At 38.7% G+C, this 14,728-nt stretch overlaps 1 protein-coding gene across 1 annotated transcript in view; it reads left to right on the top strand.

The window, feature by feature from the left end:
• Window positions 1-14,728, top strand: part of LOC139724898 (transient receptor potential cation channel subfamily V member 5-like) — a 34,702-nt gene that overhangs the window by 7,504 nt on the left and 12,470 nt on the right. Inside the window, exons 2-5 of the mRNA XM_071636022.1 lie at window positions 10,470-10,719; window positions 12,431-12,562; window positions 13,338-13,579; window positions 14,100-14,325. Coding sequence (XP_071492123.1) covers window positions 10,470-10,719; window positions 12,431-12,562; window positions 13,338-13,579; window positions 14,100-14,325 — 850 coding nt within the window. The remainder of the gene's footprint in view (window positions 1-10,469; window positions 10,720-12,430; window positions 12,563-13,337; window positions 13,580-14,099; window positions 14,326-14,728) is intronic.

Here is a 14,728-nt window from a genome sequence, read left to right as displayed (position 1 = left end):
ACACTCGTTTTTGCCAAAGTGGGCTAGCCCCACCGATAGTCCGGTACTATCTGGCCCTGCAAAATAGCAGGGTTAGCACCGCAGTTGCGGTGCCAAGCAAGTGAGTGTAAACAGAACGAAAAAATAATCCTGGGCTTAGCGACGGAGACGAAGTCCGACCCTCACTGACCAATCAGAAACAAGGTGCTGCCGGTGCGTGCGTGTACGTGTACAGTACACAGCGTAATCATGAATATTCACGTGGTTTGGAAAGTACCGGACTAAGAAATATGAGTGTAAAAAGTTCAGTTTTCTCCTTAGCCCCGGACAAGAGATAGTACGGGACTAATTGGCCAGTGTAAAAAGCTGAAAAAAATTGGTACGGGACTAACGATAGTCCTGGGTCAGAGAAAGTCCGGGGTTAAGAAGGCTCTAGACCCCATGAAAGACAAGCTATACAGCTGAAAATGGGCTATCCAGCCATCTTCTCAGATGAAAATGAAACAAACAAACAAACACAAGCCTTATGATAATCAACATAATGATAAGTATGGTCTTATATTTCTCCAGGTTAGCCTATAAAGCACTAGCACTATATTCTCCTCGAGTCTCTGCCATTATCATTATCATTATCATTCGTGAATATACATTGTGGATAACATGCACTGCCCAAGGATGTAAGCACAGGGTATGATTTGAAATCATGAATTTACGTCCAAGAGCTTGACGCCGCATTTCAAAATCCTCTCTTCAATTTGCACGTACAACTGCAATGAGATGTCTACGACGCGTGCAGAATCATCGCAAACTACTTAACCTGCTTAAAGCATATGAATAGAAGAAATGTATGTTGTGAAAGCGAAAAAAAGGTCACAAGATGAAATGTCAGACATCTGGCAATTTACGTTGAGTTCAATGACTTGTCGGTATTTATTATACAATGTATTATCATGTATTATCATGTTTTCGTTGTTTTTTTGTGTTTGTGTTTGTGATGTAATGTATTTTGTAAGGCAGCTCACCACAAGCTTTGCTTTTTTGAGGTTCTGCCTTCCTGTACAATAATTTCATGCATGTGATTTCGTACATGAAAAAAAAGATGGAAAATAAATGTTATACAAACTTGAACTTGAACTTGAATGTACACCCTGACACGAATTTGCACTCGTGCCATTGGGTTAATTCTAAAGATCTCATGGTTACAATTCGTTATTGCTAAGGTTCGTTAGTACCACCTTTATTATTTAAGTTTTGTTTTTCTGATTAACGAACCTTACGACCAACAAACCTTATTTCATTTTGGATTAACAAACCTTCGGAATAACGAACATCAACCATTTTGTATCTGCATGAACACTTACGCACAAACTCATCACTATACACACGCACATATCGTACTAAACGTAACAACTCTCAGAGAAAGCTTGCAATGTTATGTTTTATAATTTCAGTTATGGGAGTAAAATCCTCATCTCTCATTGGTTGTTGCCAAGCCGCTGCCATATAACTGCCTTCACAGTAAGACACAGTTAAGCCTACTGTAATCTGTTGCTTACAATAACATGACACCAATGGAAGTGTTCAAACCTAATTGCTTGTTGTACCAAACTATATGACGTCCTTCTGTAAGTATATTTTATAGTAGGTTTAAATTGTTATTAAGCGTCGATGCACTTTGCATGTCATTTTCATAATTATTTTGGCCATGCTTCACCTGAAGAACCAGGGATGAGACCTTCACTTTCGGAAATTATCATGAGAAGGGTCCCCCCGTTTCTCTACAATTATCTCTCTTTTTCTCGCTTGTGGTGATATCACCGGTAAATTATTTAGGAGCATATTATATCCAGCACTAATTGTTATTCCCTCCAGAATTCATCTGTTCTAATGTGTTTGGTCTAGTTTCACCCGATTCGATAATCAACAGAGGCAGCTAGCTAAACGCGTAATAACGATTTCGGTCCATAGTCATGTTGAAGTATAGTAGTATTAGTAGTAGTAGTAGTAGTAGTAGTAGTAGTAGTAGTAGTAGTAGTAGTAGTAGTAGTAGTAGTAGTAGTTGTTGTTGTTGTTGTTGTTGTTGTTGTTGTTGTACAAATACCGGACGACCAAGTTTTTGACTTTTTAATAAAAGAAATACATTTTCCAATTTATGTTCATGTGATGTTACAAATTCGTGTGGAGAAAACAAGGAGCATGCTCAGTGCGATATGCGTGTAACCTTGCGCTTCCACCTAGGTAATCAAAATAATGTTTCTTTTGCTCATCAACGAATTGACCTTAAACTGCAATTATCGAGGAAAGTGATGCGTTACCTGGGAGGATCGGACTAGCCTTGTTTGTGGCCCCTCACACTGTCATGCTGTTTGTTTGTAGTTTGTAGTTTCATTAAGTCATTATTCGTTCTCTTGTGTATTTTCGTAGGGTCCCATATCGTACAAGCTTTGCTTTTTGGTGGGACCCTCCATTTTCATTTCCATTCCAATCCTTATCTAATTTGTACCGTGCATAATACCTTTAGAAATACAATTATGTTGTTACTCATGATCGCATGTATTTTGTTAATTTACGTTTTTGACATTATTACAAATATGTTCGTCTAGTGCATTGTATGTAATTTTCCCTGTTTATTTAATAGACATGAAAATAAAGTTGAATTGAATTAAATTGAATTGCCACAGCAGTGGCAGTCGTGAGCGAAGAGTTAGATAGTGAGTTAGAGCAAGGGCCTTTTGAGATCTGCGATTATGATTATTCTTCAAGATTGGAAGAAAGCCTGACCAAGCATCACTCTTTCCAATCAATTTAGTCACTGAATAACTCAGTTTGTCACTTAGACTAATAACACTGCTCGATTCCCCCACCGACTGTCAGTACGAAGTGTGTATGCACGGGGTTCTTTTGACGACGCTCTCCTGATCTCGATTTTTACTATCGAATAATGCTAGTAGCAAGATTCTGGGATTCAAAAGCGTAAGGTATACAATTTCAGACCAAACTTGCTGAGTCTTGGCTTTCCCTGGTATCTTGACTAATCTCTCGTCATAATGGTTCTTTTCTTGCGATCTTGCAATCACTACAGGAGATGGGGGGGGGGGGGGCGTTTGGCAAAAGCTAGAAAGGAGCTAATCCCCCACGAGGGTTATGACGCAATAATCCCCTTATATAAATAATTATTAATATGTGTAATCAGTTCTTCATTCGTGTTCTAATTTTGTTTCGGTTCTAGAATCTCCTAGCAAAAATGTATCTTTATAGACCCACTGATCGATTTCACTATCCCCGCGTGCCTGGGCATTTGTAGGTGTCATTAGGCATGCAGTCTTATGGGGGGGGGGGGAGCTAGGAGGGGAAGGTAATAACATGAATAAGCTTTAGAACGTAGCATTCGGAGAATATCATTGTATTGGGGAAGACCTGCAGCGGATGAGTTGTTTGTTTGATTGTCTGTTTCCATTCATACAAGCACACCATTTTAGGGGCAACACATTATTAATCAAATACATGGTTGCCGTGCGAGGGCTACCATCTGTGAAAAGAAGTGTATATGGTGCTCCAACCCATTTTCCATGACTGACTGCCATATTATATATATATATAATACATTTTCTGTGTGTATAAATACCGTATTTTACTGTCATTGGCCTCTCATGTCGATCATGCAACTTTGCATGATCAGAAACTGTGATGATGATTATTGCCGCGTGCCAGTTGGAAGAGAGAGGAAAGCACTGAATTTTGCATCGATTTGTCTGATCCCAAGTCACCAATTAAAGGCATTAACAAGGAAATCATCAAAAGTACATTACACATCGAGGCTGCAGGTTTTAGTATGTTTTTCGTTGTGATGAAATTATCAACATTAACAATGCGTGGTTTTCACTGTGATCCATATTCCTACATCAACCCCTATATTCCCATAAAAAAAGTAAAAGAAAGAATGTAGTGGCAATATAATATGTATAAGGAATCTTGAAAAAGGCGTAGGACGCCGCAAATTTGAGTTGAATAAACTCATGTTTTATTGGCCAAAAATGCATTACCAGTTGTTCTTCATTTTTCTTGGAGTCAATTCGTGAAATCTCAACATGTTTATATATATATGTATAATATATACAGTATTATATCATATGTATATATATATATATATATATATATATATATATATATATATGAAATTTGAGATCACTTTTCATTGAACAATACACGCTTTAAAATCCAATGGGGCATTTTGGCAAATAAGATGAGGTATCGAGGTGCGATTGAATAAGTTTCCATCTGTGACTGCATTCCTAGATGATGAGAATAATTACGTTCCAGGAGATATTGATGGCGTATGATTACTCCTCATGGGCTCCTGGGAGCAAAATGCCGGAACACTATTCATAATTTAAAATGGGCCAGACGTGTCTTTTCGGGGAGGACCGCCATGATTTCACGCCTCGATTGATTGGCGGCTGATTAAAATGGAGAAAAAAATGATACACTCCCAGAAGGACAGAGGGGAGGGTATCATACAAAAACACGCGCGCACACGCACACATATGCGCGCTCACTAAGGAGATACAGCTGTATCATTCACCACATAATCTCTTTTGGGCACAGACACATGCACGCACACTCAGGTCAGACAGCTGTGATTTTTCGATTCAGAGGCCTCAACGACTTGAATTCTGTTTGTTGTTTTGTTTGTTTGTTGTTGTTTTTTTCGATGGGCGGGAATAGCTCAAAAACATTGCACTTGTTCCGTCGGGTTTGGGTGAACCTTGCACGTGATTATAATCCCATTATCTTTGATGAGTGTGATCATGAAAATTATGCAAGTGACCAAAATGTACACAGATTTGCACTGTGTGACTGTATGAAATTTTAAGACTCATCATTTTAGACCTCTCAAAAACTTTGCCTTTTTTTCCGTTTGTTTCTTTGTCTGTGGGTATAAATGACAGAGTGTGCATGGTGTACACATTCATTATTGTCATCATTGCGCATTCTACACAGAAAGATATCACCTGGAAATCCAATAAGCCAGTGGCATTTTTCGTAGGCGATGCTGCAAACAATATTTTGTTTTCGATAATGGCACACATGAAAAGCTCCATCGACGAGATATAACCACTTCGAGTTTGAAAGCTAAAACTTCGAAAGATTTCGAGTTCAAAAGATAAGTCACACAGAGACACAAGATCGCAATCACATACAGAGCAATGTTGGGCGTTTCAGTGATGATGAATGTACAAATTTGATGACATAAGTATTGGAGCATGCATCCATTGAGTAGGCCCCGTGTCTCATATCTCAAGTTCCTAACTAAACTATTCGTCTCTCTCTCTCTCTCCCTCTCTCTCTCTCTCTCTCTGTTTTGTTTAGTTCAGCAATTTTAGCATTCCTCCCCATTTCCAGCATTTCTGTATACTTTCTTTATCATGCAAACCTATACATATCTTTTCTCATACATTATGATGTAATCTATGCATTCAATTTCGATAAAATATGTAGGCCTATTACATGTTTCTGCTGGAAATGGAAAAAAATAGATGGATGAAAAAATGAATAAATGAATGAATGAATGAATGATGACGCCTTTCCAGGCATGGTGCTGTCTCTTGGCTTAGAATATAAAGAAACTAATTACGTTGGACTGTAGATCGAAACTGTGTTAATAAAATATCAAAAAATTTCAACACTAAGAATAATCGCATATTCGTGGCATAGTCACAATAAAAAGTATACTCGTACATATATGTCCGCAGCACATGCAACGATGGTTAGCGGTCGCTCATTTCTCTATCACGAAGAAAGGAAATTGCATAAAGGTTGTTCTCACCAGATTAGCTCGGACTGTTCGAGAGTAATCACATTTCGGCCCAGAACTTATTCAGCAGTTGATATGATGTAGTCGATGAAAAAAAAAAGCGTGACAGCTCTCACAACGAGCTTTGATATTGGTAGCTGTATCAAAAAACGTGGCATAATAATATCCCGTATTGATTTTGTCTCTTCGATTTGGTAGATGCTACGCATAGCAAAGAACTGTATAGCAGGTGACTAGTTTATGGGTAAAGGGGGGGGGGGGTAAGAGGGGAGGAGTCGTGATGTGATTTAAATATCAACTTCTTGTCATTTGACCCAATCTTTCTGACCTTATGTCTTTTTCTTATTTTTTTTCAATACCTATCATAAGAAGGTATTTTCGTCGACACATTTAGATAAAACTTTTGGCAGACTTTGATGTAAGTATAAAGAAAGTGGATTTTCATAATTTCGTGTTAGAAGCGATATGCGTAACAACTAAAGTGTTTTATCACCAAACAGTAAAACATTTAATATCGCAGATATATTGCTGGTCCTTACTACCAGTTTATCACTAAGTTTCCAAGTATTTTAGTCTATCTTTTCTGTTTTTATTATCTTCTAGTTTCTGTTTTATTATCTGGTTTCGGTTTTTATTATCTTCTCATTTTCCTTAGATCCTAGAACGTCGTGGTTCGTTTGATGTTTCTTATTCTTTTTTTTTCCTTGTTTGTTATTGTTTTTTCATGCCTTGTTTTTACATTTGTGTAAGACACTAACTATGATTTGTGAACAAGTCGCTCCCTCCATCACGCGTGCGTTCGCATTGCGTGTCCACAATCTCATAAACTCGCGTGAAATGTCCAGAGTCGGAATTGCTAACGACAGTTGCCGCGGGCGAGCCGGCATACGATACGTCAGTTATAGAGGCTAGTTCGATTGCAGTGTCGGTGGATACAATTCCAATTTGGTTTAAAGGACCTGGCGTTCATCTGCATTGTTTAAATCGTTCCGTATGACCTATGTCTTCGAAAACAACAACAAAAAGTCAGTGTCTTCTGATAAGTTACATGGAGACGAAACTGTGGTTTCCCTTTAATTCTTGTTTAAGCAGTAGGGCTTACTGCCAAAATGCCTAAGGGGATGAAATATTTTCCACGAGACCGCCATAATTCAAGGTTTATTGATGTCCTTCAAATCAGCCCATTAATGTGAACCTTAGACCATGAAAGATAACAATTAATAATTGTAATGAAAATTATGATAATTGTGCTGGAAACAAGCGTATCGTCGATTCCTTTGATCTCATTGTCGTTATGTTTAAACTTTAAAGCTTGTGATTATCATACTATGAATGTAATATTGTTTTTTTCCTATTCTGTTGTCAGACACACGTGTTGTCATTTTCACATATGATTTCTTTGAAAAAAATGCAGAAATAAAATCGAACTGGACTGAACTAAACTGAACTAATGAAAGTAATGGATATCAAATAATACTAAACATGATATGATTTTGATAAAAACGATATTATAAATGATGATGATAATGATAACAACAGCAACAATAGTTATGATGATAATGATGATAAGAAATGATAATGATATTAGTGATAATCGTAATCACCATTTTACACACACAATCACAAACATCCATGTATCTGGTGTATATGAGGAGTATTCTATCTAAATTGATTCCATAATTCACCCAAAATTATTACAGGAAGCAATGACATAATCACCTGAATGTCGAATACCACTTCATTATTATTATTATTATTATTATTATTATTATTATTATTATTATCATCATCATTATTATTATTATTATTATTAGTAGTAGTAGTAGTAGTAGTAATAGTAGTAGTATTATTATCATCATTATCATTATCATTATTATCTATTCAACATCTCAGACATGCGTACATGCATGGGTAAACTCAAAACACATTTGACTGAACGTAACAACTGGAAAATATATTATAACGCAGAGACAAAGCACAAACGAAGAAAAAAATACACTGCAGATTGTGACATAGAAAACAACGCTGTCAGGGGCAAGAAAAGGTAAACTTAACCCGTTCCATACGGGAACCTTGTGGCTTGTATATTAAGTCTGTGGGGATTTCGGAATTCAGTATAATATAAGGAAGGGGTTAATTACCATTACCCGCAGGTCTTCTACCCCACATCCCATAAAGTGTGTCAAAATCTGTACATCAAATAGCACTTAATACATTGTATTAGTCGCAGTAAATTAAACATGCAGTCATACAGGAAGAAAATGGGGATATAGATAATCTAAATATTATGTCATTTTATCTCCAGGAGACTCGAAAATGCCGCTTCGATACTATTGAAGTTAAAGGAGGTTTGACGAGCTCTGATATTCCTCTTATGATGTCATCAGCTGATGTGGTATAGAATGAGCTGATACCCTGCACAAGCCATTTTTGTTTTAATGTGCTATCTTCAGACAACTGTTAATGGAGAGTTATAGATAGAGAGCTTCGGCTCTCGTCTGTTATGGAGCCATTTAGCTCATCGCTCATTTGCGCACAAGCTACTGTAAGCATTCTTAAAACGAGAATCTGTGATGAGTGTGATGCGTGGATCGAGCGAGGACACTGCAGCTCTCAAGGATGATCACTAACCGGCTTCATTAGGCCTATCCCTCCTCCAATACGCCATGATCGCACCATCCTTTCCAAAGTTACCGAAAGAAAGACGGACAATCACAGTGCGGTGATCGATTCGTACTGTGGTACACTGTACGGTGATCAATTATTATCAAGGTACACTGTCATGACTGTATCCATTTCAGTTCTTCCCATTTTAATAAGCACCTCTGAGGTTTATATTACGCTCTTGCGTGACTCTTTTTCTTCTTTCCTGTTTAATTAGTGGAGCAATAATACCTGATGAAAATATACGGGTAAAGACACTCTCATCCCCACAAACACACATTGTATAAACACATAAACATACGCACATACACAATGCAGTTTCCAGGATAATCAGAATTAGTTTAGCAATTCATTATTACTCGTCAATATTCGAAAATTCCTTCCGGGGAAAAGTATTGCATTTTGTTCGCAAGTTGGACATTAATTATTACGTTAACCTAAATCGATGAGTCGATTGTTGTCAGGTTGTTATATTTTATTTCTACATCTAATGATATATCAAACAACAATGGCATAATGATGAACCACAAGTGTAAGTAAATAATGACAAAAATAAACCAAAATTCACTCAGGAGACAGTGTGTAAATGCGGTATTGAATGAGATATAAAAAGAGGATAACAGAACATAATGCTATCATTAGAAAGAAAGAAAGAAAGATGCGAGGAAAATTCGAATTAAGGCAACTTGCAATTTCATTCTGTTTAATTTCTGCTGGAAGGTTGGTATGAACTCAGAGTGCATACAGACATGTGGATGTTTTATTGTTTTCATAATTGTTAAAGAAAATATAACCCCCCATATTTTTGGGTGACACTGTCGTACACATTGCACTGTAAATACTGAATGGACGTTTTGCGCCTTTTTTCATAGCTGCTTTTGTTTTGTTTTGTTTTGTTTTGTTTTTTGTTATATCTAGACCCCGTTTTATCAAAAGATACAATCCATTATAAATTCCCTTACTACACAGGCTGCCATAGACTTATGATAGAAATCAACTATATAATCAATTATAGCTCTTCTTAAAACAGGGCCCTAATCGATCACATGGTAAGAACAAAACAAGGAGGTGTGTGATACCTGCTAGCTGGAATGAACAGAGCAGAGAAAAACTGGAGTATAGACTCTCCATCCTCCATGGCAAGATGAAAGCCTTACCTCGAGTGGAAAACAGAAGCGTCTTATAAAGAGGAGGGCGACTGCCATTCGATCCAGGAGATAAATCTAGCCATGACAAAAAAAAACCAACAACAAAACAACAACAACAACAACAACAACAACAACAACAACAACAACAACAACAACCCCAAAACCAAAATACGACGAACACGAAAGATGAGTCACTACAAGCTGCTTGTACATTAGGGTAAGACCTGTAATGTGTGTTTATGAATACCTCCTTCGACAGAGCCTTATCCTCTCGAGATATAAACGCGAAACGACATGCTTGTGATGCAGAAAGACGGGGATAAACCGAGGGACCCATTAAATAGCAGACGACATGACTTCGCTCATTCTCATTGGTCAAACCGCCTTGGGTTAATCCACATCTAATACGATGGGTGTTAGCATAAGAAGAACAGCAGGAAGCGATCAGGGGCATGTCGCTGACAACTGTCATTAGTATGCATACCTGCATAATCAATGAACAAATAAACACTGAAGCCATTTCCATCTCGAGCAATTTTTTTCTCACTTCACCATGATTATACATAATTATATGTATAGCTCCCCATGTTTTCTAATTAAAAAAAAATAGTGGTGGGAACAACAATGTAGAATGCTCTGAAATTTTATCATTAACATTGTCACTAATATAAAAATCAAAAGAAATTAACGAATGACACGATTAAATTCTATTCAACCTTTTCGTTTTATTCGTGTCAGTTTTGATTTCAGGTAGTTTATGATTGAGTTGAAATTTGATATTGAGCAAGAGGGCATTCAAATTTGGTGTTGAGAATACATATAGCGTTCTCTGACGTTTTATTTAATATTCTTATTATGACCAGATCGATTCTTATCGCACGACCAGCAAGGATTTGCTCCGCGAGCTCGATCGCTGGTTCCTGGCCGAGTTCGACTTCCCCTTCGAGGAGCACGAGACGTGCTGGGACATCCGGCAGCGGGGCGAGGTCGGTGAGACCATCCTCCATCTGTGCTACCTCAACAACACTGAGGTGCACATCGCCATCGCAGAACATCTCCTTCATCTCTACCCCAAGCTCTGCCTCGACGTCTACGAGGGGTTTGAATACTATGGTAAGTTCCCGACGTCAAACATCGGGCAACCTGTGGAAGAGTTTATCTCTTCAATGGGGTTTGTAGATTTCATAATTGTTTTCCCTAAAAATCCAACCCGAAATAGGATGTGGTGGTAAAGGTGGTAAATGAAGACCTGTACATTCGTTCATTTCCTTCATTCATCTTCCATCTCCTACAGAAGCATGTAAATATGAATTCTTACAGAATATGAAGTGCATGATAATGATTGACATTACAATGTACAATAAACGGGGTTTATAACTGTGCAATTAGTAAAGAAGGCTTAAAAAACGAACAAACCAGAACATTTAAGTCTATGAAAGTGTATGAAAATGCTGGAGACAGGCGTGCTGAGGATTAGGCAACATGAGGGATGGCTCATATACTTGTCTCAATGACTATCGCAATAAAAATGAAGCGTGAATTTCATCAACACATTCTTCTGTATGGAAGGCTTTGTTTGGCCCGTCAATTTCTCATTGCTTATAATGCAATATACAGTGCGTATAAAAAAAACCGCAACAAGATTTTATTTCAAATTTGTGAAGATTATATTAATTTTACACCAAAGTGAGTAGCATCATCTTAAAGCCACATATCTCCTCTTTCCAATGATATCTTATTCATTCTTACACGGTCATGGATGGCTGAGTAATCATTCTTTTTGTACAATGGGTCAAATTGGACTTGGGACCAAGTTTAGGCACTGCAAGAATCAATGCACCTTATTAGAAATTAACTAAACAAATGGAATAATGAAATCAATTTAAATGAAATTAATGATCGCTATTAATGAAATTGATGATATTAATGATCACAACTTACCATTGTCTTCTTTCGGATACTAGTATTTCTTTTTAACATTACATTCCATGCCCCTCAACATGGCCACCATTCCTTTCCACACAGAGATTAGCTCTTTTCTCCATCTCACACACAGCCCTGCGAATCATTGGGGCTTGGTGGCGTAGAGCTTCAAACTCATCAGTGATTCTTTGTCTCAAAGTTGCAATGCAATGTCAGGTGGAGGGGTAATGAACACTTTGCTCTTGAGATAACCCCAAAGAAAAAAGTCACAAGATCCGGAGATCGTGGTGGCCACTCCACATCATGATACAAGGCAATCATCCAATTTCCAAATACCTCAGCCAATCTGTTTCTTACTGCAACTAGTCGATGGGCTGGTGCGCCATCCTGTGCCCACCATAGGCATCTGAACACACCGCTTTGTTGCATAGAAAAATTTTCCATTAATTCAGGAATCACATTTTCATCTAAAATTTGTAAATATCCATTTCCGTTCATGTTGTTTTTAAAGAAGAAGGGCCCTACGAGCGAACCGTTTCCACAAAGTCCAGCCCAGACATTCAGCTTTTCTCTACGAAAATCGACGTCATAGTTAAATGCAGAAACTGAAACTTAGTCCCAAATCCAATTTGACCCATTGTCAAAAAACAATGATTACTCAGCCATCCATGACCGTGTAAGAATAAATAAGATATCATTGGAAAGAGGAGACATGTGGCTTTAAGATGTTACTACTCACTTTGGCGTAAAGTTAACACAATCTTCACAAATTCGAAATTAAATCTTGTTGCGTTTTTTTTATACGCACTGTACATTATGTGATCATTGCCTTGTATTTCTGCTCATATGAAAGCGGTCTAGTAGCAACAGCTAGAAATACTTTCACCTTCTCTAAAATCAGGCGAGTCGTGTCTTCATCTGGCAATAGTCAACGGGGATCTGAACTCGGTGAAGCTACTGTGCCGGTGCGGGGCAAATCTTCAGCAGCGGGCAACAGGCAGGTTCTTCCGGCCGACGAAGATACTCATCGAAGGTAAAGAAAAATCGCTGAACGTCGTAGCAAAGAATCCGTCAACTGACGAGAAAGCCCTTTACCAATATCTTTCAACGTGATCTCAAGGTGTGAACTGATTGCTGGTCGACATGGAAGGAAGAAAAAAATGGAAGAGGAGCGGAATCTGGCCCACCTTAAAACACTTCAGAGCAGTTAATTTGAGCCTAAACATGTCCGTTGGGAGAGAAGGGGGCGTTCAAGTTCTTGGAGAATGACACCGGCGGTAGCTAGGGCTAGAAATTTTACACAGAACTATAATCCCCGTTGGTTTCTTACTTCGTCGATTGCCAACAGCGTCATCAATCAAACGTCGTATCTCCTCGGCACACCAAGCCACTTCCGTGAACACCGAGCACGGGAACGGCAACGTCCAGGTTTTTTTTTTTTCTATGGTGCGCCAAAAGGAACCGTGTCCGGTTCTGTTACAATATCACTCCCCCACTCAGAACTTTGTTACAAAATAAATCGTCAAATGGTGATTTATTGATATTGTTATTGATTTTGACATGAGAATACAAGTTTTGGGTGATTTTGTATCGAATTATCGATGTACAAAAAAGGAACAGACATGGTTTCTTTTGGCGCACCATAGCCGTGCTCGGTGTGGGGAGGCCTGTAGTGAATATTCTTAGTGTGGAAATAGACTTTTACAAATAAAGTAAAACAAACACAACCGTAGTGGTTTCGATAGATTTGAGTTTATACAGTTTATACTCTTTGCATATTGATTATTTTGTCGCGCTTGTTGCTCCAGGAGAGTCTGGCAAAGACAAAGACGTCGGTGATGACGACGGCAGGGGACAGGCCTACTACGGAGAGTTCCCCCTGGCATTCGCCGCAAGTCTCGGCAACAAGGTCATCTACGACTTCCTGATCGAGGAGAGCGTGCGGGTGGAGCGACGAGGAGAGGTGGCCTCGAGGGGCTACGTGAACCCAAACGATCAGGACTCCTACGGCAACACCGTGCTGCACATGGTGGTCATCAACAACCAACTGGTAAAACGTCACCGTCGACAGAAGAATCATACGCTGAGTCTAATTTTGGACGATTGGATGATTGATTATCATTATTTTTCTGCCTTTTCCATTGCAGTTTGATTGTTTTCTTGTCGAAAGTTTGCCTATAGCTTCACAGGATTCACGGGGAATTGAATTATTGAATAGAAGTACATGTAGGCCTATATCGTTTAAGGTGGCCGTCAAGGAGGCAATGGGCTTTTATTAGAGAGTATTATGGGACTGAAGGCATTAAGCCCATTTCAAGAGACTTGGTATTGAGACAAATTGTCTTGCCTAGGGGCACAACCTCTGCTGCTATCGGGAGATTCGAACCACGAACCTCCGACAGTGAGACCGTAGTCTTATATCCACTGAGCCACAACATCTCCTCATTACGTAGATGTCCCTGTTTTAACAAATAGGTCCTACCAATGTATTGCCATCTTAGCCTAGCAGATGGAAATTATATTGATAACAAAATTTCGATGAGTCACAAATTGTCTAACATTCCCTACAGGATATGCTTAGTCACGTGGTACGTCACAGCATCATGCCGGCCAGTATAGAGATGCGGAACGAGGCGGGTCTCACCCCACTTGAGCTCTCGTTCCGACTCGGCCGCTGCGGCCTCTTCGACAGACTTCTGGATCTAGGAAGTCAGACCCAGTGGAGCTACGGGCCCCTCTCGTACGTGGCCTACCCCCTACCTGGTCTTGACTCCATTAGACCTAACGGACAACTAGGTAGGAACACTCCATTACACACTCAAAGTGGATCTGTTGTAGAAATTCAGACCAGTAAATTTTCTGGACAATCGGGTAAAAAGAGAATGAATTTACCGAAATTAAAGGCTTCTATTTGCAAATTTTGGTATCGACTGATGCAATTACACACATTTGAACTAAGACAAGAAGTTAAGTTTCAATGTATATCTCAGTACTGTAATAACTTTCCTTTTTTAAAACTATTCTTCATTGCTGAACATTGCAACTCTCGAATCACCTGGTAGACAGGTTAATATTTCTTTATACAGAATTTCAAAGATTTGTTGTTGTTGCTGTGTGTGTGTGTGTGTGTGTGTGTTTGTTCGTGTGTTTTCAATTTGAGTGCAAACAATTATGGAAGACTTTTGATAGTACCAATTAA

This window comes from Diadema antillarum, unplaced genomic scaffold (genome assembly GCF_040938485.1).
Source record: "Diadema antillarum isolate AM-2024a unplaced genomic scaffold, OU_Dant_1.0 seq00000002_RagTag, whole genome shotgun sequence".
Taxonomy (NCBI): domain Eukaryota; kingdom Metazoa; phylum Echinodermata; class Echinoidea; order Diadematoida; family Diadematidae; genus Diadema; species Diadema antillarum.
Note: the sequence above shows the minus strand (reverse complement) of the source record. Positions and strands in the feature narration are given on the sequence as shown.